Genomic DNA, 27485 nt, shown 5'->3' with positions numbered 1-27485 from the left:
GCACAGAATTGAGTTGGAAGCCTGTGGCCAGTGGAGTTCCACAGGGGTTGGTTCTGGAGCCAGTCTTGTTCAACATCTTCATCAACGACCTGGATGAGGGGACAGAGTGTACCCTCAGCAAGTTTGCTGATGACATCAAACTGGGAGAACTGGCTGATATCCCAGCAGGCTGTGCTGCCATTCAGCGGGATCTCGATTAGCTTGAGAGTTGGGCAGAGAGGAACCTCAGGAGGTTCTATAAGAGTCCTGCACCTCAGGAGAAACAATTCCATGGATCAGTACAGGCTGGGGATTGACCTGCTGGGGGTCGAACTGCTCAGAGAGAGGCCTAGGAGTCCTGGTTGATAATAAACTAACCATGAGCCAACAATGTGCCCTCGTGGCCAAGAAGGCCAATGGCATCCTGGGATGCATCAAGAAAAGTGTGGCCAGCAGGTCAAAGGAGGTTCTTCTCCCCCTCTACTCTGCCCTGGTGAGGCCTCATCTGGAGTCCTGTGTCCAGTTCTGGGCTCCCCAGCTCAAGAGGGACAGGGAGCTTCTAGAGAAACTCCAGCACAGGGCCACCAAGATGATTAGGGGACTGGAACATCTTTCTTAGGAGGAAAAGCTGCAGGATCTGGGACTGTTCAGCCTGGAGAAAAGAAGACAAGTATTTAAAAGGTGTATGTCAAGGGCATAGGGCAACACTTTTTTCTGTAGTGTCCAGTGACAGGACAAGTGGCAGTGGACAAAGGTGGAACACAAAAAGCTCCATGTAAGGAAAAATCTTCCTGTGAGAGTGAGGGAGCCCTGGCACAGGCTGCCCAGGTAGGGTGTGGAATCTTCTCCTGAAGTTTTTAAAACCCACCTGGATGTGTTCCTGAGTGACCTCATCTAGGTGAATCTGCTTGAGCAGGGCAGTTGGACTATATGATATTTAGATGTCCCTTCTAACCCCTATCATTATTGGATTCTATTAAGCTGCCCAGAAATGTTTGATTGGAGGTCATTCTCAGTCCTTGGGAAGAGATATCCAAGCAGAAAAACTTCAGGTGGCTACAACTAAAAGCACAGCCTAAAATCATAACCACTGCCTCCTAAGAGGTAATCACCAAGGCCCAAAAGGGCTCCAAACAAACCGCAGCTCAGTACCTGCTTAATACATCTCTTGCCTATCCCTCTTGGGGTAAGACAGATGAAGAATGAAAGGAAATGCTGTGCAAACAACTCACTAAGCAATTTTAAAGTGAAACTTTAATTGCACAAAAACAAAGGCCTTTGGCTTTATCATTACAAAACAAATTTTATCTCTGTCCTCTTGCATGTTTGAATTGCTCTTGATTGCACAAGTGAACACATCACCTGGTTGTGCAAGTTCCAGCCAGGTGAAATTTATTCAGCAAATAGATGTAAGAAACTGAACTTCTAAAATGTTAGATGCATGAATGTGATTGTTTGCTTTCCTGTAATTATTCTAGGCTATAATTTAAATACCATTCCTCCAATACAACAACACAAAAGATGAGTTCAAAAGGCATCGTTATCTCTAGCTGTAACTGTGGATATATAATCATCCAATATCATACTTCATGTTGGATGATCATAAAATGCTTTTTGATGGAAATTGATAGGGCAGAAGCAAAGTGGTACTTCACACAGAAAATTCTAAGCCCAACCACAATATCTTCACACACATTATCACAATAATACTGTGAAGAATCACCTTACCCATAAATTGCTCATGTATCACCAGCCCAACAAACAGAACAAAAAATTGATTTTCAGTTAGAACATGATATTTCTTTCATCTTTCCCTTTCTGTGGCATCCAAAGCTTTTTTTTTTTTGCATTTATCCCCATTATTTATTTATTGGCCCCATATTTAATTTATCCCCATTATCCCCATTATGTCTCCAATAAGGTTGTCTTTCAGAAGTTCGCATATATGCATCTGTCCATCCATACGTCACGGTTACATATGCTGAATAATTCAGATGAATAATCCAGCAAGTACTACAAAAAACCCAGTATTTTTTCATTGTGGATTTACAGATGGAGAGAACTAGTGTCTGTGCTTTGCTCTGAATTGGAACTACACAGTTCAGGGAAGATCTGAGTTCTCTTGGGCAATTCCAAAAGCTTTCTGGGTCACATATATGCAGTCAAATTCCTCTATCAGTGTTTCAGAGCTAACTCATCTCTGAGACCAAATGAAAGCACAATACGGTCCTGAAATTTTCACGTGTGATAAAACTTACCAGTGGCATCTTGAATAAAGTTTGATAACATTTAAACCTGCCTCTGGTCTTGCTTCTTCTCAGTCAAGAAAATGGACGTAGCAAGCAGTAACCAAAAGAAAGCCAAGACCAATGTTCACATGCTGCTGTGTTTTACTGCAATTAATTATTCCTTGAACTTTCAAGGGTTTATGGATAACTTGGTGCCCTAGTTTCATTTTGCTGGCACTTAATAAACTTCTAAAGGACTTGCCTGCCTCAGAAGCCTTCTTCTGATTTGAATCTACATCATTGCTGCCGTAACCCTCAACAAACTGGGGAGACCTAAGGCAAAGCAGAACAACTCATTCCACAGAGCTCAGAGGATTATACATGATCATGTTTATTTGTGCAGCACACACAACATCCTGCATGACCAGAGGACTGGGATGGGCAAATCAGGTTTCTCAACCATGCAGTGTGACTACTTGCAGCTAGCACAAGTTGTAATCATGCCAATCCTTCTCTGGGAATGCTTGCAAGGAGGCATCCAGCCCATAACATCCAGCCTCCTTCCTGCATCTGGCAAGATGGGCATTACCCTTCTGCAACTCCTCTTGCACAACCAAGGGCTGAATCCAGCCTTGAGCATTTTTAGATAGCAAACAGCTGATATACCTTTCATTACATGAGGAAGGTTGCATGAATCAGTTCCAAGCAGGTGTGTGTGAGGGCATCATGTAAAGTCAATCAATCAACACAGCTCACACAAACAAGGGTGCTATTAAGGAGAATATTCCCAAATGGCTCAGTCCCCCATTTTGCACAGGAAACATGATAGAAATAGTGCACCACATTTCTTCTCTAATTGCTTCCTGTTTACATGAAACTCAGCATTGAAGGAATCCTATAAAGGCAAACACCATAACTGCTAACAGCTGCCAGGTTAATTGGGTCTGCAGAGTGGTTCAGACTATGCCTCAAAGATTGTCCTCTTATTCTCCTCTGTCAGTGACTGAGAAGAAGAGGTTTCAATGTACAGGGCCCTTTTCTACTGACCACTGAGCACATTTAGGTTTAGCCATCTTTACACTTGAGAGCTATAATAAAAAAAAATATTAGAAAGGTAACAGGGAATTCCTCCTGGCCTTGCAGGAAATGGCAGCTTCAAGTCCCTTACAAAAAAGCTAATTTTCTAACCCTTTCAGATGTTGACCAGGAGCTTTTGGTAATTATTTTTTTTCCTGGACTCATTCACCAGTCTTCATGCTTATTCCCCTGCCACTTTAACTGCCTAAACTATACTGAATTGAACTAAATCTAACATAGAATTATCTAATCATCCTAACAACAATTAAAATGTACATAGCCAGTTGATTCCTTCATTATGATATTCTAAAATAACTTCAAAATTTGCCTTTTGTGAAAACCATGATAGACCCTAAAGACATCATCAACCTGTGATTTTTCTCTGCCCAGAGACAGCCAACTCTCCACTGACATGCAGAGAACAGATGGATCTCTGTGTAGTTCTGCAAGCATGAGACTAGGAAAGAGTACCCATAGTCTCCATGAGTTTGCAGTTGGGATCATTCCTTCTACTTACAAACAGAATGGCATTGTTGCAATTCCACATTGGGTCGTCCAGTCCAGTAACACCAACTTGTGCAGGTTACTGCATTGCCTGTTGTTACTGAGGAGTTGCTTATGTAAAACCTAAGATATGACTTTCTCACCTTCTAAAAGGTTACCATTTCAGTTCAGAGCTAAGTCTGTCTCCACACTTAACTCTCATGCAAAGTCTCAGGCAGAGTGTCCAGATTCCCACTTATCATGTGTTGCAGCTTCAATGCTCTCAGGGACTTGGCTATCTGAGTTTACCTTATTCTATCTGTAGAAAAACCTTTCCTGTGAGAAAAGACTATTGCACCTGTATTTGGTCTGCTATGTCTGTTGTATGCTTGGGACAGTTATTATGATCCTATTCATGGAAGGCAAAAAGAAGTAGTACTAGATAAGAGAAAAAAGCCTCGGTGTCTCAAGTAAAATTATTATTTTATAAATGAAGAGTAACTGTATTAAATTAGCTGTTAGTAGAGAAAGTACAACTCTAATCACAGGACAGCCTACAGACAACAGTGATTCTTCTTCTGAGAGATTTTTATGCAAGGTGAGAACATTTCACATCTCAATAAAACCTGAAATGGCCTTGTGCATTTTGCTTCTGGAAGTCTGTACTTTTTGCTTCACTTCTTTGACTTAAAACTGGTTCCTGACTTACGTAGAAAAGCATTAAAGTGAAATGCTGAAAACTTCGCTACTGTATTCTGACTTGAATTAACCACTCACCAGACTTAGGATGGTTACCCAAGTGACACCAAAAATGTATGGTCCTGATGCATTGCTGCAGAAGTACAGAACAAAATTATGTAGAAGAGTAACAGTGGTTGTTCTACATTTCACTTGGAAAAAGTAACCCTGAAAGGTTTCGTAACTTTCTCTGACTTCAGTGAAATGAATTTACCTGAACTTAAAAATGTAGAGCATGCTGGAATTTTAGATTTACTTCACACTCACTGTAAGATATGAGTAAGACTCAAAATCAAAGATTTTTAGTATTCAAAAACTCAAATGTAGTTGAAAACTGGCCCTGACTCTTTCATTTTATGCATGTAGATTTGACAGATCTTCATCCTGAGGTGAACTGGAAGTAGCTCCCAGAAGTCAGAGAGCTTCATGCCGGATACTATCAAAAAAACATAATGCTGTGAGACAGAGAGTACCCACAACACATACTGAAGCAGAAATGGAGTCTTATCTCCATGTGTCAGTGACTGCGGGGTCGCTAAGCCTCTGCAAAGCAGCACTCATTACACTTGCTTTTGAGCAGTACCATAAAATTGAGACCCTGTATGGTGCTACTCAAGGATGGTATTATTTTCTACTGAAGGGTGACAAAACAATGTTTGGCATTAGTGTGACTGCAGCCTACTGACCTTTGGTGACGAGTCCAAATACATAGTTTTTTACCTACCTTGAGTTAGAAATAGGATTACCATTTAAATACACTTCAGTGTCTACTGGGACAAGCTATTTGACTAAACAGTTTCCTAATGGCACAACTAGACACTTCTCTCTACAAAGCCATAGACACTTTACAGAAGTGTTTACTGCTTTTGTTTATAAGCCAAAAAAATCAAAAGATGTTCTCAGCTACATGTATAACAATCTGGAAAAGGCACGGAGCTAGCCGAAAAATTCATATAGACAGACCACTGACACCAGGAACAGAAGATTCCAGATTTAGTTAGACAGGTTTCACTACACGTGCCTTAACCACTGAATTTAACCAGCGAAAATGCTGTAGCCTTTCATGAATCAATAAACTGCCAGGACGAATTTAGAGGCACATTAATTATGGTATACTTATAAAAAACCAAAAAGTCTGTTAATTTTTGCAGAACATGTTTGGTACAACTTCTGCAAAAACTGCACAGATCTGATGGGAAAAAAATGCACAGATCTGATGGAAAATATCTGAACCAGTGCTTCCACTTGCTGTAAAAGTATTTTGTCACAGTTGAGGAAGAGTTAATGAACAAAATCTGACACGCACAAGTACCTGGAATATGACTGTAACACATCTAGACTCAAGCAGAATTAAACAGAGACTGGGAGGTATTTACTCATAAATCTGTCAAACATGTAAATCCCAGGATCTGCACACATAACCTCAAGTTATTAGATGATGAAAGGTGATCCAAGGAAGGTCAGCAAGCATTTCATACCAATGTACACTTGAAAAATAAGAGACAGAAAAACTTGACAAAATATTTTGGAAAATCACAGAATGATTACCTCTAAGAGAATCAAGTCTTTATATGGCTTTGAATCTCTTCACTTTTTAAGTTAGCATTCTTTTACATGGTAAAGAAGAAAACTTGTCCTATGGTATTAGTGGAAGCTGTGCCTCAAGAAAGCATGGGAGGGCTGGGTTTGCTTCCTGAAACATAATACCTAAACTGTAGCAGCTATAGACAGCAATTTTAAAGCTCCTTTTGTACATGTTTCTGATATCAACCACATAAGGTATCACTCTATAGACATGAACAGTAAATCAAAATATGCTCTCTGATTGTTTAGCTGCAGAGATACACTTGCAATTCTGAATAAACCGGGAAACCATGAATAATCTTTAAAAATGAACACTGATTCTATTATTTTAAGTAAAGCAGATGTATATGTAATGTGCATTTAGTTTAAAACCTGACTTACAAGATCAAAACGCCTGAATCCTGGAGCAGCACCAAATCCTAGCTAGATTAATTTTTAATCACTGCAAATCAGGATAGAAATTGCCTGCTAGTAGAGAGCAGATTAAGTGTTAATATAGTCCAGAAACTTTTAAACTTAAAATTGAATTGCTGCAGAAGCATTCTTAAGCCAAAAGAAAAAAATGTTGCAACACCACAGAAAAAAGTGGTGGGTGATACTTATTCTGTTGTGCTGTAACCAGCAAGATATTTCTTCCCAGGAATCTGAAGAGGGCTGGAAATACACTGAGCCAGGCTCCATTTCAGTGAACAAGGTTGTATGGTTTGTTGGGCAGCTTCTCAGACCTCCTTGGCTGGTACAGTTTTTTATGCCTCATTTGAACCAAATAAAATCTGTTTATGTCTCCCTCTCCACCAGCCTTCCACCCGATGCCTCTGCCTGACAGACAACCTTTTCAAAGTCAGCCAGTGATGCTGTTTAAAGCTACAGTATCGGGCTCTCTTTTGCAAATGGTTTTAAATTTTAGTCCAAATGCAGAGCTGGTTAACAACAGCAGAAAAAAAAAAATATCCAAGTATCTGGGACATAAAAGTACTCTTTTAGAGCTGCCAAATCAGAAGCTTTAAAAAGTATCAATATACCGTGTAGTCTAATAAGTAGTACTGGATTAAACATGAATGCTAAAGGTCTATTAAAGTCATTAAAATTAACTTAACAGCTTAGACTTAATAACCTCTAACTGCATTAAGATGTCTCAACATGCTTGTAAAGTAAATAGCTGGAAAATCTGGCCTAACTATCCCTATATCTAATACATGGATATTTCCTTGACTCTGACCACAGTCCAAAGCATCTTCCAGAGGTGCAAATCTCTTGTCTTATCTTAAACAAATAATCAAGTGGCCAGCATCAGATGGGGAAAGGACATGACAAAACTGCAGGACCAGCAGCTTGGGGGCCAAACAGTGTGGGAACAGCCTTTTGGGTTTCCAGCCTGAAAGATTATCCTGGTAAGGTAATAAAGCCTTCTCCTCGACTCTCAAAAAAAAGAGGGAATTTGAAAGTTGGATGGAAAAGTTCTGGTTTACATTTTAAACTCTGCACTGAAGCAGCTATCCACCCCAGAAATACATCACGTAGCTGCACAAGGGGAAATAAATTGTTCCCGAGAGCAGACACTGCAGTCTGGAGGTAGAGGAGGTGCTCCACTACCACTCCTCACCTCAACCTGTGACAGAGTGCCATGCTGAAGGAAAAGCTTATTGCGCATCATAGGCAACAGAAATGAAGAAATATTTCAGTAGAACAGATCTCAACAGAGTATACGTTATTACTTACCAATAAGGCATCTTTTCTAAAGCTCTCATATTACTGCCTGTTCCAGGATTGGTTCTTGTTGAGTTGGGTAAAATAAATCTAACCTTATGATTTACAAACAGGTGATGCTAGATGCTCTTTGTGAGTAAATAGAGGAAGCCAGGATGGACAAGGTAGGGTAATTTAATGTAAAATAACATCTCTGCTTACCATTTAGTCCTCACTGCATGGGTCCAAGGTGCTGGAAACTGCTTTTGAGAATCAATAAAAAGACATGAGGAGAGCACAAGCATATACCCTCCTGATATTGTTTGCGTATATATTTGGTCCAATATGTATTCAGGATCAGTGACAAAAATGTAAATTCAAAAGTGAGTAAAGCTGGTCACAAGTCCTTAGTATTGCCACTGAAATGCCTGGAGGGCTTTCAGAGCTTTGTTCAAGAAGCTGACAGTCATTTCCACTACAAAGAAACAGCTAACAGGAGAAGATGTAAGAGAAGTTGCACGTTTAATGCCCTCCAGCACTTATAAAACTCACAATCAAATATGCCAAGATTTTCAAACCTAGAATTTCTGTTTGCAAATTCTGTTTGCTGATCTCACTGAACCTGGATGACTGAAATAGCATAAATACTGTTTAGCCTGAGAAAAGTAAGTGTGCCTAAAAAGAACCAAAAATGCAGCCTTTTCCAGGCCAAAGTTCCTTAAAGCAGAACTACCATGCCCAAGCACTCAGAAGGGTGCCTCTATTCAGCTACCGCTGCACAGAACCAGTGCACAAGGGGTGTAGTTTCAACGCAAGGAGGGTTTCAAAGGCATTGTCACTGCTGGATTCTGCTTGGTGATGTTGGGGACCACCGTCTGTCTGCTCCCAGCCTGACACAAAATTGATGAAGAAGAAAAGGCATGAAGGGAAAAAGTACACTTCAGTCAAAGCAATGCTGCTACAAGGTGATGCTGTGTGGTACGATCTCCTGGGAATGCATATATAACACTCTTTGAATCATGAGGGAAGAAATTGTCTTCTAATTAGTTCCCTGGTAATTGGCCATGAAATGTCATTCCTTGCATGAGGATTGCTGGGAAAACCTTGGACATCATCTGATTAAAAGAGTGTTATGAGATGGCAACTTAATGAGATCAGCTTCAAACTAGCCCTACACAAGCTAGACAGAAAAATAAATGGTGGCCTGTTCAAAAGAGATCAAGAAGACAGTATAGTCACAAACTTCTCAAATACTCATAGATTAAACTTTTAAGTGTGGTGAAAAAGTGAAAAAGAAAATGAAGATATAATTGTTCTTGCATACTAACCTGGATCCTCAAACATTTTAGGAGTGTCACGTAAGCCCAGTGGCATTTGAGAAGACATACAGGAAATGAACCGTACCTCCAGAAGCACACAAGCATTGCACATCAGGAACAGACATCCTTTGAACTGGCAAGAAACAGAGATGCTTAATGGCTCTGGGTGAAAGATCAAAGTGTTCAGGGCAGAGCAAGCAGGGCAGAGAGAATACAGAGCTGCTGCAGCTCACCCAGAGAGGAGGAGCCAGATGAAGCCCTTCCAGGAGCATCCTGGACCAGGGTTGGTGGTAAGCAGGGCCTTTGATCACTCTCATGCCTCCTGGAAAAGCAGGACAACAGGAATCCAGCAACTACAGCACAGTTTTCAGCCATGCCTGGGTACAGTTCCCACTCTGAAAGTGCTTTCAGAAACAGGCTGACTGCGTTGGTATCTTCTACAGCTGAAAGCATGAGGCCGATTTTAAATTAATTAAAATAGCATTGAGGAAACCTGAAGAGAGAGTAAGACTGAATGCAGCCAGTGGTGCAAAGTCCTAGGCAGTGATGCTGGGGATGTCCCTGTCCCAAGAACAGCTTTTCACAGCCCTTCTTCCCATGCTGGGGCACAGGGGGAGTGTGGTTCACGACCCTGTATTATGTTGCTGTTATTCACTTGCCAGTGATTTACATTAAGGGTTGTATCCTAATGTAGATACCTCCCACCACCACCGGAGCCAAACACAAACACGCTGATTATACAGTGTCTGGGGCACAGCCCTAGTAACAGAGATAAAAATCAACACATCCAGGGAACAAGAAAGAAATAGGCAGTGCAAGAGTGAGTCAGCAAATGTAAGCAATATGTTAGTTGAGCATTTCTGAATGTACTAGGAGGCTGTTCTCTCTGCAGATAAATTCACATCCCCAATAACCTGGACCTTCCTTTTGCAAGGGGGCCTCTCATTTTCACACATTTTTGGGGAAGGTTTTAATGCAGATTTCCTTCATAACACCCTCCCCTCCCATCCCCTTAAGTCTGGGAAAGCAAAAAATCTGTGCCATGCTTAGCAAGACGGAGATGTGAGTGTGGAAATCTGGTAAATCAGAGGAAGCCGCCTGTGCTGCGGTGTCAGGTGTCATGATAAAGGCTGCAGGTTTCCAGGATTAGCCCAGTCACTTTGCAGGCCATGAAACGCTCCACTGAGCCTGTTTACAAATTAGCCTGTGGTCTGGCTCATCCTCCTGCCAGCCTGCATTTCTCTGAAAAACAAGTGACTTAGTGACCTGCCCCTCTGCAAATGGCCGTGAGATAAGGCAGGTCTGAATCTCTCCCATCACACAAAGCACAAACCACTGCAACAAGTTTAATGGATACAGTTGCAGAAAGCATTGAGTGGGAAGAAAAAGCAAGGTGCAAGGCCAAGAAGCTTGGCAAAAATCATTGGATTTCAAGGCACCAGCAAACTTGCAGTTTTTATGCACTAAATCCTGGGTTTTTGCCACTTGGAAAATGCAGACTCTAATTAAGTCATATTCTTATACACTCTAGCACCCTGAAGAGGATACTTGATTTTGTAAATTATATTTATAAAGCAAGAGCTATTTAATACCTGCTTAACATATCTCCAGAACGTCTCCTGTGAGTCAACACACCCTGATCAAACTGACATTTCTTTCTCCTTTCTGTTCCATGAGGCTTTTTCCAGCACAAAGCCACTACCCCAGAGCACAGCAGAAAGTAGTCTAAGCCTCTGCTCGCATTAACTGGTTAACTTTGGAGACAGGTAGTCTTACTCTGGAAGAGGAGTATTTGCACTGCAAGGATTGCACGTAAGCCAATCTCTGGGAAACAAGCTCTTCTCAGTGTCTTCTTTATGTCTTGTAGTTATCTCCCCACATAATACCACTTACTCCATAGCCACATCCTGCATTCACATCCTCTTCATCAATATTCTTGCAGGAAATCTGCAGGATGGCAGCTTATTCCAACTTCAGCAACACTCATATCTCTGTCTGAACAAAAGCTGTGGCTAAACTCTAGAGCTACCTCATGTATTCATGCATAAAAATTTACATCTTCTTCCCATTCAAGTCACAGGCATGTCTCCCACTGACTTGGGTGAATCCCAGACCCCAATTTTAATTGTGAAAGTCCTTGAAAGTCTGTCGTTCTTTGGATGAGTGCCTTGCTCACTCTTTGAATGAAGCAGGTTGAGCAGGATAGTCTAGGGACCAGACCACAGGGCATGATCATAGCAGACTGCAAGATTCAGTTAAGAGAAGGATGTTTCTCTGATTCACAGCTTAAGAGTATTTATCCCCACTCACATAGGTAGAAGGAAACCATTCAGACTGCATGGATGCAACATTTTGGGCACCAGCTATGAGCACCTCAGCATACATGTTTTCATCTGCACTAAACACAAAAGGACACGTGTTGATGCCGTGCCATCTCTGGGACTTTTCTCAGAACAGCCACGCAGGCAGCCTCTGGGCAAAGCAGGAGGAGCAGTTTGATCATTTACTGCCTCCATCAGTCCCTTCCTCTTTGCTCCACTCCGCCGCAGGAGGTCACGTCCCTGGGAGATGTCATGGTAGATAGTTGTGGCACAGGCAGGCAGTTCACCTACCTGCTGAGGTGTTTGCATCTACGTGGCACAGGGCAAAAGTTCAGCCCTGGGAAGCTACTCCAGTGCCAGCAAACCCAAGGCAACCCACCTTGACATCACCCCCTTATGCAACCTGGGTGATTGGGAGGCTGTCCCTGTTGCCTCACAGGCCTGGCTAGCAGCCAGGGAAAATGAATGATAGTACCAAGTTCATGCACAATGGGAAGCTCTCAAAAGTGCTGGGAACCAAAGTCTTCGGGTTTTTTTAATGTCATATAGGACTTGGGAGCTAAGAAGAAAGACCTCAGCTGAAAATAGTAGAATGGTCATTCTAATTTGGCAAGGCTTCCAGTTGCAATAGCTTTGGGCAGCTCTCAAGCAGCCTTGGTAGCTGTGCAGATCCACCACTTCCAAGACATTCCTCTTTCATTAGAAATATTACATTATAGAGATCTGTCATTAAAGCATCCAACTCACCAAAAAAAAAGTGAGTATGGGATTCACTCTAGACCTTAGCAAAGGGCAAAAAAGATACTGAAATACCATAACTCTCCATGGTCATACAGTGAACACAAGTGTTCCTCTTTCAAGACATATAGGTATTTTAACAATACAGGAGCAACTTGAAAGATTCATTCTTGAAAATTTAAACAACGCAAATTGGTTAAAGATGTCTGAAGCCAAATTCACATCCCCTGCAAACAAATACACCGCTATCCAGTTTAATGGAAAAAGGCCTACTCTCTGCTAGCGATAAATATGGATCATAACTAAGGTCATTGGGACACAGCCTATGAAGATGGAACATAATCACAATGTTGGAACATAATCATAAAAGTGTAGGCAAAATACCTGCAGTCTGTCAAAAGCCTCCCTCAACTGTATATGCCATTTTAATTTATGCAATTCAAAACTCCTCACCATACCTGTAAGAGTTCACTCAGATAAACTGAAGGACTATCCTCAGTATCTTCACATGCCTACTCCAAAGCCACCAGCATTTCATTACGGAAGACGCTCTAAGACACCGCAACAGTTGAAGTCATTGGGACTGCTACAGCAAGAAGGGCATTTGGAAAGCCTGAGGTCAAAATGTGCATTCCCAGCTTTAACACTGATACAGGATAAATGCCAAGAGCTCCTTTTTTGTTACCCTAGTCCATTTTTCCTCTCTATTAAGGGCATGCATAGAAAGCTCAGGGAGGATATCTGCTCATACATCACACAGTAAAAAGCTGTGGTAGCTCTTATCTTTACTATTTCTCTCTAATCTCTGGACTGCCCATATTATCAGCCTGGTGTGCATTTCTTCCCAAATATAGGCACAATTTCTTTCCCCTTCATATTCTTCTAGCATCTTTTCCAATTATTTCATTTACAGTAATGACTATTTCAAAATATGTGAATTGTCATAATCATTTTACATACCAGATGCCACATTACATTTAGCCAACACATTCAATTTTAGGAACTAAATCTCTTACATTGAAGCCAATAGAAGGTTTACTGTAGACTTAATTTAGGCTTTTTCCAGCTAATGACTGGAATGTGGCTTTTAAAAGACAGGCTCCTTTTATAACGGGATATGATGGAGCTGAGGAAAGCTCTAAGCAAGCACTACTTTCGTTATTGTCCAAAAGTCAAGATCCAAGTGCCTCCATCAGAAGGTGCCAGAGGGACTACCCTCACTGCAGGACATTTTCCTGTTCCCCTGGTGACAGCTCAGAGTGAGGTCTGCACTGCACAGCTCCATCAGCCCAGCACCAAAACACACCCCAGTTGTTTCCCACCGTGAAGACCCTTTTACAGAAGTACACAGGGCTTTCCCAGCCACCCATGCTGCTGGCTTGACTGTTCCTGAATGGGGAAAAGATAGAGAGAAAATGGAAAAGGAAGAGTGAAGAGGTGATAAAAATCAAAAAACATAAGATATCTGCGGAAAAAAAGGAAAATGCACAGTGAGGGAAAAAGAGGGATAGCTGGAAACAACTACAATCCAATTAGCTCCCTGGAGTCTCCCTACATTTGGTGCAGAGAAGGGAGTGGTTTTAGGATGCAACTTATCTCAGCTCCCTATTTCAGGATGAGATGACTCAGACACCTTACATAGCAGGCGTCTATGAGTGGTCAGACAAATCGCATCACCAGTGCCTGCAGCATACTCAAAGGACTGAATGAGTGAACAGTAATATAAACTCTCTGTAACCACCAAATACCAGGATCTCTGACACACAAATCTCCCAAGCAAGATCAAAAGACATATGTGGAGGAATCTGGGAAAGACATGCACTGTCCCATCTTTATACAGGGGTACCATTACACAGGGACCACCTCTCATGAACATCTAGGGCCAGGTTTTCAAAACACTTCTTTAAGTAAAACATTTTCTTTAGTTTCCTAACAAGTGTGAGCATACCAAGTACAACAGCCTTCTGACAGTCTGGCTCTAAGTGTTGCAATAGGAGTACCTGGTGTTGATCCTGCCTTTAAACTAAATTTTAGAATTTGTCCATGACGTAAGCACTGACATAGGAGAGGAGCTCTTGAAAAATGCAAGAAAGCTTATGGGAAGCCATTAAAAATGAGAAAAAAAAATAGACTTCAGATGTGATATCAGAAGTCAGTGAACAAGGACACACTAGCTGAGGATTCCTTTCAGTGCTATGAAGTTATTTTAACCTATGGTGTTTGATTGTCTGAAGCCATCCTCCCTCCACTGGGACAGATGCAAATCTCCCCACCAAGTCACAGAGACAGTGGCAACACAGTTGCGGAGATCTGGCTTGTGTTGTTTAGATAAGCAATAACTTATCTAAACCCTTCCAAAAGTAAGAATGAGTTTTGTCTGCCTGGGGTACTACTAGACTTAAACTAAATCCACAAGCTGCTAGGGGCAAGAGAGAGTTTTTCAGAGCATCCATGGGCAGTGCCTTGCACAGGAGGGATATCTAGCCTAGCATCAGACTCCCAGAAATGCCACAGTATGTAGGATTGCTGGGCATTTTCAGTATGAACTGCCAATCTAGGTAAGATTTTAAAATAATTGATTTAACTCCACAATATTTACAGAATTATGAAACAACAAATAATGATTAAACAAAATAAACTGATGGTTTGTGTACACAGAGCCATGCAAGAGAGAATGTTCCAAATAGTTTTGGCAAGACTAGTACCAAAAATAGTAATTTCTTTATCAAGCATGTGATCAAAAAAAGGGTATTTAAGCATGCAGGAACGATCAGGCCAGATCAAAGGTTGAATTAGGTCAGCATCTTCTTTCAGATAGTGGCAAACAACAGCATCTTATGAAAAAATGTGACAGGGAAATGCCTTCATAAAATAGTGTAAAGGTAACATTATGCATCTTGAAATACTTCTACCTATCCAGGGATCTGCAATCAATGTCATGCACTCTCATCAGCAAGTTCCCTTAGCACATCCTCACAACTTCAGCTTTCACCTAGGAAACACAGCAAAATCACCAGCGAGTTGTACGGGATTTGAGTCTGTCTCCCATGAGCATGAAGACAGCCATGCACAAGGGCCACCTCCCCTTTCACAGCCAGGAGAAGAGACCCAGCAAGCTCCACTGACGATGAGACCTCAAGGTCTAACATGGGCCAGGGCAGCCATCAGTCCCAGAGATACTGTGTCAATGGAAAGTGAAGGGACTTAATGAAGACAAGAGGATCTAGACATCACCACTATGTACAAAATAGCTCAGAATTTTCTGTTTGGCTGTCAAGCCAAGGAGGATGAAGAGACAACTAGTAAGGAATTGAAATGCAAGGTGTCCACAGAATTTCCTGCTAATAACCCACGTCTCTCTTCCTTGTGGCCTGTAAGATGTGGAAAAGACGCTGGACAGCCAGCCTCTCTGGGGAGAACGGAAAGAAAGAAAACACAGGACTTTCAAATGCCTGGAGCTTTTACGTGTTGGAAACCACTAAACTCCGATTAATGTTTACAGAAGACCAGCATTCAGCAGATGCACAAGAGGAGACCTAGAGGAAAAATTCCAAATTAAAGATAAAAGGAAAATAACATGAGGAAAAAAACAGACTTTATAAACATTTGTTAATTAAACCACTATCCAAACAGGACAATACGGTGACTTTGGATCCTACTTTTGCTTATACTTAGGAGACTTTACTATTATCTTAAGTGTCTCTTAATAGTTCTAAATAAAAAAAATAACAGAAGGGGGGAAAAAAGAAAAGAGAAAAACAAACTATATTATTAGCCAGAAGATCAGACTCCTCAGTAATATCATTTTGGTTGACCCATTGTTTCTTCCCCTCAAAACATTAAATGGCACCCTTCAGGACTGCTCTTTCCAGTTTTATTTATACTACTGACGGCTCGAGACGTGGGGCAGATATTTGTCCTCAATAAAGTTCTTGGCCAACCTTAAGTTTTATGTCCAGGGGTAACTGAGGCCATTGGATATGGAAACCAGTGTATTCAAATTGGGGAGCTCATAATCATGGATGATGTCCAACTCATTTTTAGCTCAGCTTGTAAGTTTCATATGCTGAAAATAATTACAAAAAAACATTTTTAAAATTCTATTTAAAACTTACCATCAGAAGATGTTGAATAGTCTGTTTTATTAGACTGTTTCAAGCACAGTTCTTTCCGTAAATTTGAAATTAGGAATAATCCTGACTTTTGCAGTTTAATCCCATGATACCAACAATAAGCTGTCTTGCCTCTGACACAGCAACCCTTCTTACTACTCAGTTTGTCACAATGAAACAAACTTTGCCCCACATCCCTGTCAAGAATAAAGTATTCTTCAGTGATAGTAAAAGTGTAAATCTGCATAGTAATACCACGAGACTGTTTTCTTTAACGTAGTTATTATACAGGTCTTGCCATCTCAGGATCACCTTTGTGACATGGTAAAAAAACAACTTTGAATATCCCCAGGATGGAATTGTCCCCTGTTTTACAGCTGAGTAGTAATTTTCAGAGATGACACAGGTCTCTGTTCCATTGAAATCATGGGACTCGGGCACTCTCTGAAGAGCTGTACCTGACAGACAGATGCCTGACTTGTACAAGGTGGCTGTGGCTCCATTCAGTTTAAAGTCAGGCTCCTCACGTTCTCAGAGATGTTATTGACCATCATTCCCCTGCGTGCCATGCAGCACCTAAACCACTGCATGTACTCGGCAAAGCCCCAAATCCCCCTGCATGAGGTAAACCGTTGACTTGCAACACACTCTCTTCTTCCCGAATACCTGGTTTTCCCTCAGGAGGTCAAGGACTGCTTATCAGGTGCAAGATCTGCCCATCATTTCATCATTTCATGGCATGCCTGCTCTGCAGGATCTCAGTCCCCTCTCTGGCCAAATGGAGGTCATGTTGTTTTTGGAGTCCTTCCACCTTGCTCCTAGTCCATAAGTAAGACTCGTGCTAACCAAAACGTAAGATGTCCTCACAAAAGAGAACAAGATCTCCAATTGAAGGACTGCAATGGCGCACATAGTGAAAGGCAGTATGAGGTACCATTGCTGCTTTGAATCTGAAAGCAATGATAACCACATTGGCAAACCCTGCACATGAGGTGATAGAATTTTCTCCTTGAATTAGCCTGAGTGCAGCCACAGACCTCCTGTTCCCCATTCTGCTGCCCACTTGCATAATGCCAAGTTGGGTATCCCTGCAGAGCACTTCACCAGGCTGCACCAGCCTCCACCACGAAACCCTGCCCAAGGGGATGGGACGCTGTGACACACAGGGGAACAGCATGGCTGGTAGTAGCAGCAGTCTGGGATGTTTTGGTCATGGATGGGGCACTATTGTGCTAGGCACTGTGTAGACACAGACCAAGTGCAAAACCCTTCTCCAATGTGGGACAAGGCTCAAATGGGCTGACAAAATGGTTGCAGAGAAAAAAAGAATCATAGAATTGTTTGGTTGGAAAACACCTTTAAAATCATTGAGTCCAACCACTAACCTAACTCTGCAAAGTCCACCACTAAACCATGTCCCTCAGCACCTCATCTACATGTCTTTTAAATATCTCCAAGGACAGTGACTCCACTACCTCCCTGGGTTGCCTGTTCCAGTGTCTAACAACCATCTCCACGAAAAAGTTCTTCCTAATATCCGATCTAAACCTCCCCTGGCCCAATTTGAGGCTGTTTCCTCTTGTCTTATCACTTATTATTTGGGAGGAGAGACTGATTCCCACCTCACTTCATCCTCCTTTTAGGTAATTGGAGAGAGTGATAAGGTCTCTCTGCAGCCTCATCTTCTCCAGACTAAACCCCAGTTAAGCCTTCCAAAAAGTGTTTTACTTCATTTTGCCTTGTGCAGTCTCAGTGGACACTGCACTACAAAATCATTCTGAAAGCTGTGGAAAGCTCCATAAACACTAATGTAAGTTTACCTCAAAGCAAAATAAAAAAACCTGAAACCTCAGGTCTGTACCTGATGACACATTCAGCTATATACTGACACCACCTTTGCAGAGAAGGGTCTCTGTGCTCCCCATCAGCCTGTCCTCTCTCTCTGGGCCCCCAACGCTTGAGAGGTACCAGTCTGCCAGTGCTAACACAGTCATGAAGACAAAAATACTACAGCCTTTTCCTTACAATTTTTTTCCCCCTTTTTATCCCTGTCGATAAGAGATAGCAGATCAAAGTCAGATGAAAAGGGCCTGGGACAGACTCTTGAGCAAGGTGCAGAGATTGTGTAATGACATAAAGGAAGAAAAAAGTACAAAACACCCTTTTATTCGTAGCACCACTATAGATGGCTGTGAAGAAGAGACTGATGGCAAACACTGCACATAAATTTGAGAGTTGAATACTCAGCCAGACCTATCTCTGCTGAGACCATTAGGAACTGACCATGTTTGACTTTTTAAGGAGCAGTAACTGTACTACTGGATATGAATGCTCACTGCATTGTCAGCAAGGGGGTCAGTGAAAAGGCCAGTTATGTTAGTCATTGCAGAAAATGGAGTAATTGAGACCCTAATCACGCAATGAGTTACAAGCAGCAGTCCCCTGCTTACCCTGAGCCCCATTAAAAGGTGACATCTACCCACACAAGAGTTCATTAAAAGACCAGGATCTAACAAATTATCGTAGCCTGTCTACAGTGCTTCTCTTACCAGATTACAGACAACCATACTGTGTCTACTTGAGGGAAGAGAAGAATATGGAAGCTGTCCCCACATAAATTTTATTCACTGCTTTTAAAGAAGACGTATTTTTATACTTTTCTAGGTTGCAAGGGACATGTACACACAGTATCTGCCTCGGAAGAACTAATAGGAAGAAAAAACACACCAGCCTAAATAATAGTGGCTCATCAGCAAGGTATGACCAAAAATTGGCAATCAGGAAAGGAATGCCACTGCAGTGCCTAGAAAGAGCCCAGAAGCATGTACAACCTGACAGCAAACAGCCAACAGCAACTCACATGTTGTTGTTGCACAAACTGCTGTCTTCTTGATGTGGGATAATGACCTTGGCCAAAGACATGCTCACTTCTTGCTCCTTTCTTACAAGTTTATTATTCCCAAAAGCACATGATGTTTCACAAAGCAGAAGTGATGTCTTCAATCTCGGAAGCTTAAAAATTAATGAAGCAACATGAGGAGAGATGTGTTCACATTCTAAGGACAGAGTAAGCAAAAGGCCAATGCCTATGTTTCAGTGGTAGGCTGAACCCACAAGACAGTGCTTTATTTATCTTCAAGATGATGATTTTTGCCATCATCTTTTCCTTTTTTTTAATCTTCCCTTCTTTTTTTTTTTTCCTCCAAGCACCATATATAGGCAGAAGATACCTGAACTCTGAAAGGACATGTACTGTTACTGCCCATAGACTCCACTCTTGTATTTTTAAGGAGACAGAGCTCTGTAATATATCTGCCTTTTGCTCAGAAAGGCCTGTAGGATGGAGGAAAGGTGAAGGAGTGGGTATCCTCTGATCTCTGCAGCACCAAAGCTGTGGTGCACTGGCTCTGTCAGCTTTATAGCCAGTTTGCACAGCAGAGTAGCAAAACTCCCCTCTTAAGAATGAAATGTGGCTACACATTTCAACTACACATTGTGCCTACATTCTTGGGCTGACAGAATTTTGTTCAAGTAAAACAGTCTTTCTGTGGTAAAAAACAACTCATATATCTTCCCCTTGAGTCCTTGTGATGGCACAGTGAAGAGGAGAGGGTAACTGCAGAGTCCCTTCTACATCCTTCACTGGTGTTTAGCAAGAGCTCAGGGGAATTAAAACAAGAAGAAAAAAAAGTAATTTACATTACTTTTGGCTGCCACATATATATGCCTGAAGATACACATACAGCCTCTCATTCTTGATTTCTGCATGAGGTAAGAGTAGCTTAAGTGGATGAGGCAAGCTTGTTCTGCAATTAGGAAACAAATCTGTCTTGGACAGTGATGCTTGTGTGAATTATTAGAAGGCAAGTGCATTTTCAAATCCAAATTAGCTGACCCTCTGCTCTTCAACATCTATCTCCAGTTTTGCTTTGAAAGCGAATGACACCAAAAGATAAATTTCTCTCCACGTTGGCTGCACTTTCTGCCTTTGGCCACATAAAAGTTTTGGTAAGAAATGGTTAAAAATAACTTTCTGAAGAGATTTTTTTTTTTCCAGTGCACAAACGTTTATACTCATCTAAGTTTCACAAAGTTAATTTCAGATTAGAGATTGAGTTGCCAAAGTCTTTTAAAACAAACAAACAAACAAGCCCAACTGCCCTTTCCCAGTGCTTCTCTCTTTATTGAAAGCTCACTCATGAGAATGGTCAGCTTCTGCAGCAAAGCCCCACAGCATCCTTGTGGAATAACCTGCCCCTCTTCCATCCTGCTCCAACTTAGCTCCTACCACTACCTGTGGGAACGCTGCTGGCTGCCAAGGGTTAACCTTTGGCTTCCCAGGGAGAAAAACAGGAGAAGAAAAATCCAGGAGAGGCAGAAGAGAGAGAAGCCTGCCCAAAGGCAGCTGTGTCAGGGGCAGGGATGGCCAGAGCTCTGCAGCAGCCAGTGGAGCACAGAAAAAGTTTCTGTGATTTTAGGCAAGCCTTTGCGTGACGTCATCTCGCCCAGATAATCTCGGTGCAGTCAGCACAGGCTTCCTGCCTCCCCATTGGTGAGCCCCTCGTCAGCAGACATCTGAAGATAATTATTATTGGCCAGACAATTATAACAGGAAAAACTATCACTTCGTGCTGATGCCTGAACCTGGTGCTCTGCAGCACGATGGAGCAGGAGTGCGGCAGCGGTCACCGCTCTGGCCCTATGCTTCTGTCACTTTGATGTTCCTAAGCACCCGCCAGATTTTGCTGCCTCACCAGCTGCAGCCGGCAATCGGTATCTCAGCACTGCAGCCCTGGTTGCTGTATGTCTGACTGAACTGTGAACCTCCTGCAAAAATGGTAATGTATTTATTCACAAAAAATAAAAGACTAGAGCTGCTTTAATTCTCATGCAGCAGTTTAAGGTTTAAAAATATGTTTGTTTTTTTTTAAATCAGACTACTTACTTCATCCCTCTCCCCTCTTTGCAGAAGCCTGGGGGTAGGTGATGAAAGACTTTGAGAAATCATTTTAAGCAATTGTTTTCGTAAACATTTAACTTAATCCTGGTCATCCTGAAATCAAAACCCCATGGCTGGAGCAAGATAAGACACTGTATTTTATCTTAAAGCAACATTGTATCTTATATTAAAAGCTACCTAATAGCACTATAGGTAATTGTACATCAACAACAGTTTTTACACAATATATAGCGTAAGGAGTATATGGACCTGTTAGTCATTCTTTAACCTCTGAAAACCTGTCTTTGCTTATTTAGAGAAGACAACTAACTGGCAGCTCTTGCCCTGAGAGATCAGCTGGCTGCAGGTCTGCCTTTGCAGCCTGCAACCTCGCTCTGCCATTTATGCCTCCCCGCAGGAGAACCAGGCAGTCTGGGGGCTTTACCATAAGGACGCTCACACACATAAAGCCAAGCATGCAGTGGGGTACAAAACTCATCAGCTTATAAATAGCAGGCAACAGACTATTCATATTTCCTCTGTGTCAAAACAGTAGCCTCTTTACAGCATTGCTAATCCAGGCCCAGGCTCTAAAGACGTTCCAGCGTGCTGCATATTGCAGGATGGAGACCTCTCTGTACTGAAGCAGGAACATCTGGAATGAAGTGAGGAGGATCATGTTCACTGCTGTTAGACCAATTCACCATCAGATGGGCTCCACTCATGCCAGCCTCAGAGGGATGGTTTCTAGGGGCAGATGGCGGTGAGGAAACAAATCCTAGTATGGATGTTGAAAAAAAACCTGAGTGCTAGCAATTGGTGAGTGCAGAGGACATGCACTTGCCCCAGGGAGCGGCGGAGCCTGCAGTGGCCTAGGAGGATAGGAGGCTGAACAGAGCTAGGAGCCTCAGCTGAACAGAACTAGTTATCTCATTCCTTGCATGGTGATCCATTCAGACCAACCATACTGGTACCTAGGGGTATGCCGCTACCCCTACGCAATGCCTTCAAGCTTTTCCAGCTTTAGTCTTATGCAGTCATCATTAAAAGAGCTTGCCAGTGCTTTAACCAGCTTAGAACTGAGAGGGTAAGTAAAGGGATTCATGTCCTGCCTCAAACTGGGCTACATATGCGACCTAGTCAGACTCCAAAGATGCTTCCCAAAATCCAAACTCCTCCGAGCCACTTCATCCCTTCTAACACCTTATAGCCTTTTTCTCTTTTTTTTTTTTTTTTTTTTTTTTTTTGCCTTGTAAGGTATCATGAAATAATTCTGAGATGGAAATAAATAACAAGTGACACACCTAGAAAATTTGTTTACCTCCCTGTTAGGCATTGTACTAATATTGCATCCTAATTTAAATGGTCATTACAGTACAAAGTCCTGCCACAGTCTTTCCTGAAACAAGTCCACTTAGTCCATTTTCTTGATGGACTAAGTTCATTCTTCAAAGAATGAACAGCTGTGTTTATCTCTACAAACTACTACTTAATAACCTCATCTTAGGGCGTTCTTACGATAATAATGTATATGTTAAGGCTACGCCTACAAAGTTCATATGCCACATACTGTCAATGACATCTGCATATGCAAACCCATCGTGTCACCCTGATATGAAGGAGAAAAGTCTTCTTCTATGGCTGCTGTATTTTCCAAGTTAAGCACTCTCACAAAATTCAAGTGCTGGAACAGGACCTGATTCATTAAACAAGTGAATTTCCTGAAGATAAAATTACACAATTTAACCTGAAACTGGGAAGAGTCTTCAGCAGCATTTTCACGAAAATTCTGCCACAACAGAGATGTCAGCAGGTACAGCTCCATTTTGTTTCCAGAAATGTTCCCTGGCCATAAGCAGATCACTTTCTCCTTTACTTTCATGTAAATCAAAGGTATTAAAACATCAATTCCCTTAGAGGAGGAAAAATAGATGGAAAAGCAAGATCATGTCTCTTCGGCAGCATAAAACCGACTGTTTCCTCCTTTGAACCTGGGAAGTGGGAGCTTGGTGTTATGGAGTCACAGCTAGCGACCTCTGCAGCACATCAGACTGCCAAGGAGATTTTAATAACACTGCTTAGCATTTATATAGTACCTGACATCTTCAAGACACTTGGCAAACATTACCTAAGTCATCAAAGTGCCTCAAGAGGAAATTTCAGCATTATTACTCTCACTCTCCTTACCCCCCACCAGTCCTCCCTGCTGTGGAAACTGAGGCCTAGGAGAGGTTATGTAATGTTCCCAAGGTCATGTCACTGAGTGCAGGACAGCCAAGAAGAAGAAGCAGGAGTTCTGGTTCTTAGTTATGTTCTTTAATCTAAACTGCATCTCTCCTGGGTTATCTGGCTACTATATACACTCAGGTAATCAACTCTTCCATCCTCTTTTACCAGTTTGTCCTATTCTGATGCCAGTTTTCTTCTGCAACATGGACAAAATATGAAGCAGCCAACCCTTCAATCCCAAGAATATCTATGTGGTCTCCTTTCTCCTGAAACATGAGTGACACCAGGCACTCCACAAGAGTTAATGAGCAAACCTGCAGACCAATGTACGGAGACCCACAGACACTTAAGTGGTCATTTTAATTACACTGCCCTTAAAAGTGCCCAGATGAGCCACTGGAAGTTTCTAGCCAGTCCCTGGCTGAGATCCACCTAGGATCTGGGACCATTCTGTTTTGCAAATGGAGGTATCCAAGCCTGGACCTAGAGACAATCTTATCTCACATGAGCGTGGCGTGGGGAAGGTCTTTATTGGGAGAAACAGGGACAAGGGAGCAGAGTGGGCAGGCAGCACCACTGAGGGATGGCATGCAGACAAGTTGGGGAAAGCTGCTGACATAGACCACAGGAGCAGCACAAAGGTCAAGCCTGGGAACCAGGAGAGGGTGGCTAGGTATGGTGCAGCAGTGGGTGAGCGTGGGTGAGGCATGAACACATGGCCCGTGAAGGCGGATGGACCCAGGGCGAGGACCAGGAGGAAGGTGTGGGTAGGCATGATGGAGAGGGGGATGATGGAGAGGGGGATGCCGGCCCCGAGAGCAACGCAGGGGACTCCGAGGGAGGAGGCAGGGGCGACTGCCACCCCTGCCTCCCAGCTTCCAACCGAAGGCCGGGTAGCAGCGGCCCGTGCCCGAGAGTGGGGCTGCCCAGTGCAGAGCAGCGTGCGGGGTCCTGGAACCGCGCTCCTCCTCGGCGGGCAAGGCTGTATGCGTGCCGTGAGGCTCCGTCTCACCACGGCCTGGGAAGCCCCTCCGGGTCCCTGCACAGCCCCTTCGGGCACGCGGGTCCTGCCGCAGCTCGGCTCGCCCCTGCTCCCCGGCCGCACGCATACGCCAGGAAAGTTAATAGCCGCATGGCTGCACATGAAGTTTTATGAGGAACACGGGGAGGGGAGGGGGGCAGGAAAAGGTGCTCGGCGGGGAGCGCAGGCACAGACGCAACTTGTTTCAACGGGCGCACTGCGCGGGGAGCGGGAGTGACCGGCGGGGAGAGACGGACAAGGATGGAGGCAGGGGAGGCCGAGGGCAGAGCCACGGCACGTGTGTCTCTCCGCGCAGGCGGGCCAGCCGGAGGGCCGGTGCGCGGCGGGAGCGGGCAGCAGTGGGGCCCGGGGCCCACACCGCGCCGCGCCGCACTGCCGGCGGGATGCCCCGGCCTTGCGTAACTCGGCAGGGCGGCGGCGGGGCGGCCCCTGCCCAGGCGCGCAGGTAGCGCCGGCGGCAGCGCCCGTGTGCCCGCGCAGCGCGGCGCGGAGGCGCGCCGCACCGCACCGCGCAGTACCGCACCGCGCCGCGCCGGACGCACCCGGATGGGCTCAGCGCCGCCCCGCCGATGCCGACCGGCGGGCGGGCGGGCGGCGGGGCCCGGGGGCGGCACTCACCAGTTCTCCTGCATCCACTGGATGGCCGCATGCTCGTTGAACTGCTTCTCGAATTCGTATTCCTGCAAAGTCAACACTGACATGTTCATTGGCCCGGTGGCTGCGGAGCCGCTCCCCGCGCCGAAATGCTGCCTGCCGCCGCCTCAGGAGCCGGGCCCCTGCGCGCCCGCCGCCGAAGAGCCCCCGCCTGTGGCCTGGCTGCCCCGCCTCAGCGGTACCCCGGGTTTAACATAGCTCCGCTCGCCTCCGCGCCTCTCCTCCCGGGCCCGCCGGTCTCCTCCTCTTCTGCGGCCGCCGCGCAGAGCCCGGGGGCGGCGCGGTCTTAGTGCCCGCCCGCCACCGCCGCCACCCGGGACACCCGCCTCCCGCCGCCCGCCCGCTGCTCCCCGCCGCACCCCGGCGGACGGCGCCGCTCCTCACCGGCGCTGTGCTCGGCCTGGAACGGAGGAACGTTGACCACCCCCGCCCTCCCCCACCCCCCACCAGGCCGTTACTACTACAGAAGCGCCCACCCCTCTGTTCAGTCGCTACTGCAGCGACCTGCACGCTCGCCCCGACCACTCGGGACATCAAGAAGCCCAAGCTGAGGTTTAGCCAGAAAAGCAAACGCATAAACTCCCCAAATAACCCCATATCCCCCTGCTTTTTTTTTCGTTTAAACGCAATATGCACCTTCTGTGACTGCCGGCACCTTGTGCGTGTGCGTGCTGTACCACTCCGGTCCGGCCAGGCTGCAGGGGCACCGGGCCGCGGCTGCCCCTGTGGGGGGACGTGGGGAAGGCATTGGCCTGTGGACATCAGCCCCAAGCTCCCCACTGTGCACAGACACCCTTTTGGATGACATCATATGGATGGGGCTGGTAGACCGCGAGGCAGAGACCCTGAGCATAACCATCACCAGCTCAGCTCCTCTTGCGGCCAGGGCACGTCATGTTTAAGAACCCTTAATTTTGTCTTGCCATTTCATCTGCCATGTACTGATGTCTCCTGCTGAGTTTCTCTGACTTCAGCAGCACCCTGGACATGCTTTACAGTACGAGATGAACTAAAATAGTGGTCCCAGCCCCACTGAGCTTTCAGTCCGAAGGCCAGGGAAAACAGCTTTCATGTCAAGAAAAAGAGCTGTAAATGAACAGATCTAGTACAAATCAGTGTGCCCTTTGCTCATGTGGACTTCAGTTCTCACAAGTGCTGAGGGAAAAAAAAAAAAACAAAAAGAGAGCCCTCAAGTTGCAGGACATCAACAGCCATTCTGATGTTCCTGTTTACATTTTTACTATTGTGCTCTTCAGAGTCATATTTTTCTCTTCTTTTTTTCCTGACAATTAGAACTTTTCTTTTTTCCTAATGAGGCCTGAGTTTCTCACATTGTCGTCTGACTGAGAGTTTTAAGCAAAACACTGAAACTGCAAGGCAGGGCTAAATTGTTATTTCTTACTATTGTACTAGAAGACCCTTAATAGACTAAGGTCCCATAGTCCTTTTCTCAAAGAGACTACTGTCTGTAGAGTAAAGGTGAAGAAGAGAAGCAGCCTTGCTTTCCAGATGGAGAAGCTCAGAGAGCTGCAGGGGTTTTCAGAACTGCTTTGCATCAGCTGTCTGTGGCCACTGAACTGCAGGTGGAGTCGTGTTTGGGCAAAACTGACCTTTCATTTCTGCTCCAAAAGATCTGTCCCTAAAGGTGCCTATTAGTCTTCCAAATCTCCACCATAGTGAATGGGGTCCCGAAGGCAGATGGAGAAAGACGAATGGAGAAACCTGCGACACAGGCGCAGATGACATTGTGTGGCTGAAGCACAGAGGTGCAAGACTTCTTTGCAACCGCATTGCTTGGGCTCCGAGCCACGGGACTGCTCCTTGCCATTGTGCTGGAGGATAAATGTTGCCTCATGGCAGATACCGGTTTGTGCTCCTCTGCCAGACACACTTTCTGTAGGCTTATATATGGATATGTCAGCTCTGGCTGAGATATGTCCTGATGGGCCCCTAACCACAGTGTGTGTCAGCCCTTCCTCATTAAAGGCTTCAGGTGACATTGCTCATGCATCTGAACAATATCTTTAATATAGAGATGGGGAGAAATTAGTGTGTGATACAGTAAATTCTGGTGTATGTCAACACTCTTTGACCAAAAATGACCAAGAAATAAAATAGGAAATCTGGACCTCAGTTTTGAGATAATATTTTTATGTCTGGTATCTTTACACCCCTAAGTGGCAAAATATTTTTTTCTGTCTTAAAAGTGGAGTTGTTGCAGAGAGTTTCCAGAGATTTGAATGTTTAGGGGGGAAAAAAAAAGCAATAACCTTTTTTTCTGCAACTCCAAACTGTCATGGCTTAGAAACTTGGATGGCTTAATGGCTTATTCCATCTGATTATTTCTTGAGGATCT

The 27485-nt window shown here is 44.1% G+C and overlaps 1 protein-coding gene across 1 annotated transcript in view; it reads right to left on the bottom strand.

Moving 5' to 3' along the window:
* Nucleotides 1–25371, bottom strand: part of ELOVL6 (ELOVL fatty acid elongase 6) — a 79855-nt gene extending 54484 nt beyond the window's left edge. Inside the window, exon 1 of the mRNA XM_061994050.1 lies at nucleotides 25094–25371. Coding sequence (XP_061850034.1) covers nucleotides 25094–25182 — 89 coding nt within the window. The 5' untranslated portion in view covers nucleotides 25183–25371. The remainder of the gene's footprint in view (nucleotides 1–25093) is intronic.
* Between the last annotated feature and the right edge of the window lie 2114 nt (nucleotides 25372–27485).

The sequence above is a fragment of the Colius striatus genome, chromosome 3 (genome assembly GCF_028858725.1).
Source record: "Colius striatus isolate bColStr4 chromosome 3, bColStr4.1.hap1, whole genome shotgun sequence".
NCBI lineage: Eukaryota > Metazoa > Chordata > Aves > Coliiformes > Coliidae > Colius > Colius striatus.
The sequence above is the reverse complement of the archived record's forward strand: the minus strand, read 5'-3'. Positions and strand labels throughout refer to the sequence as shown.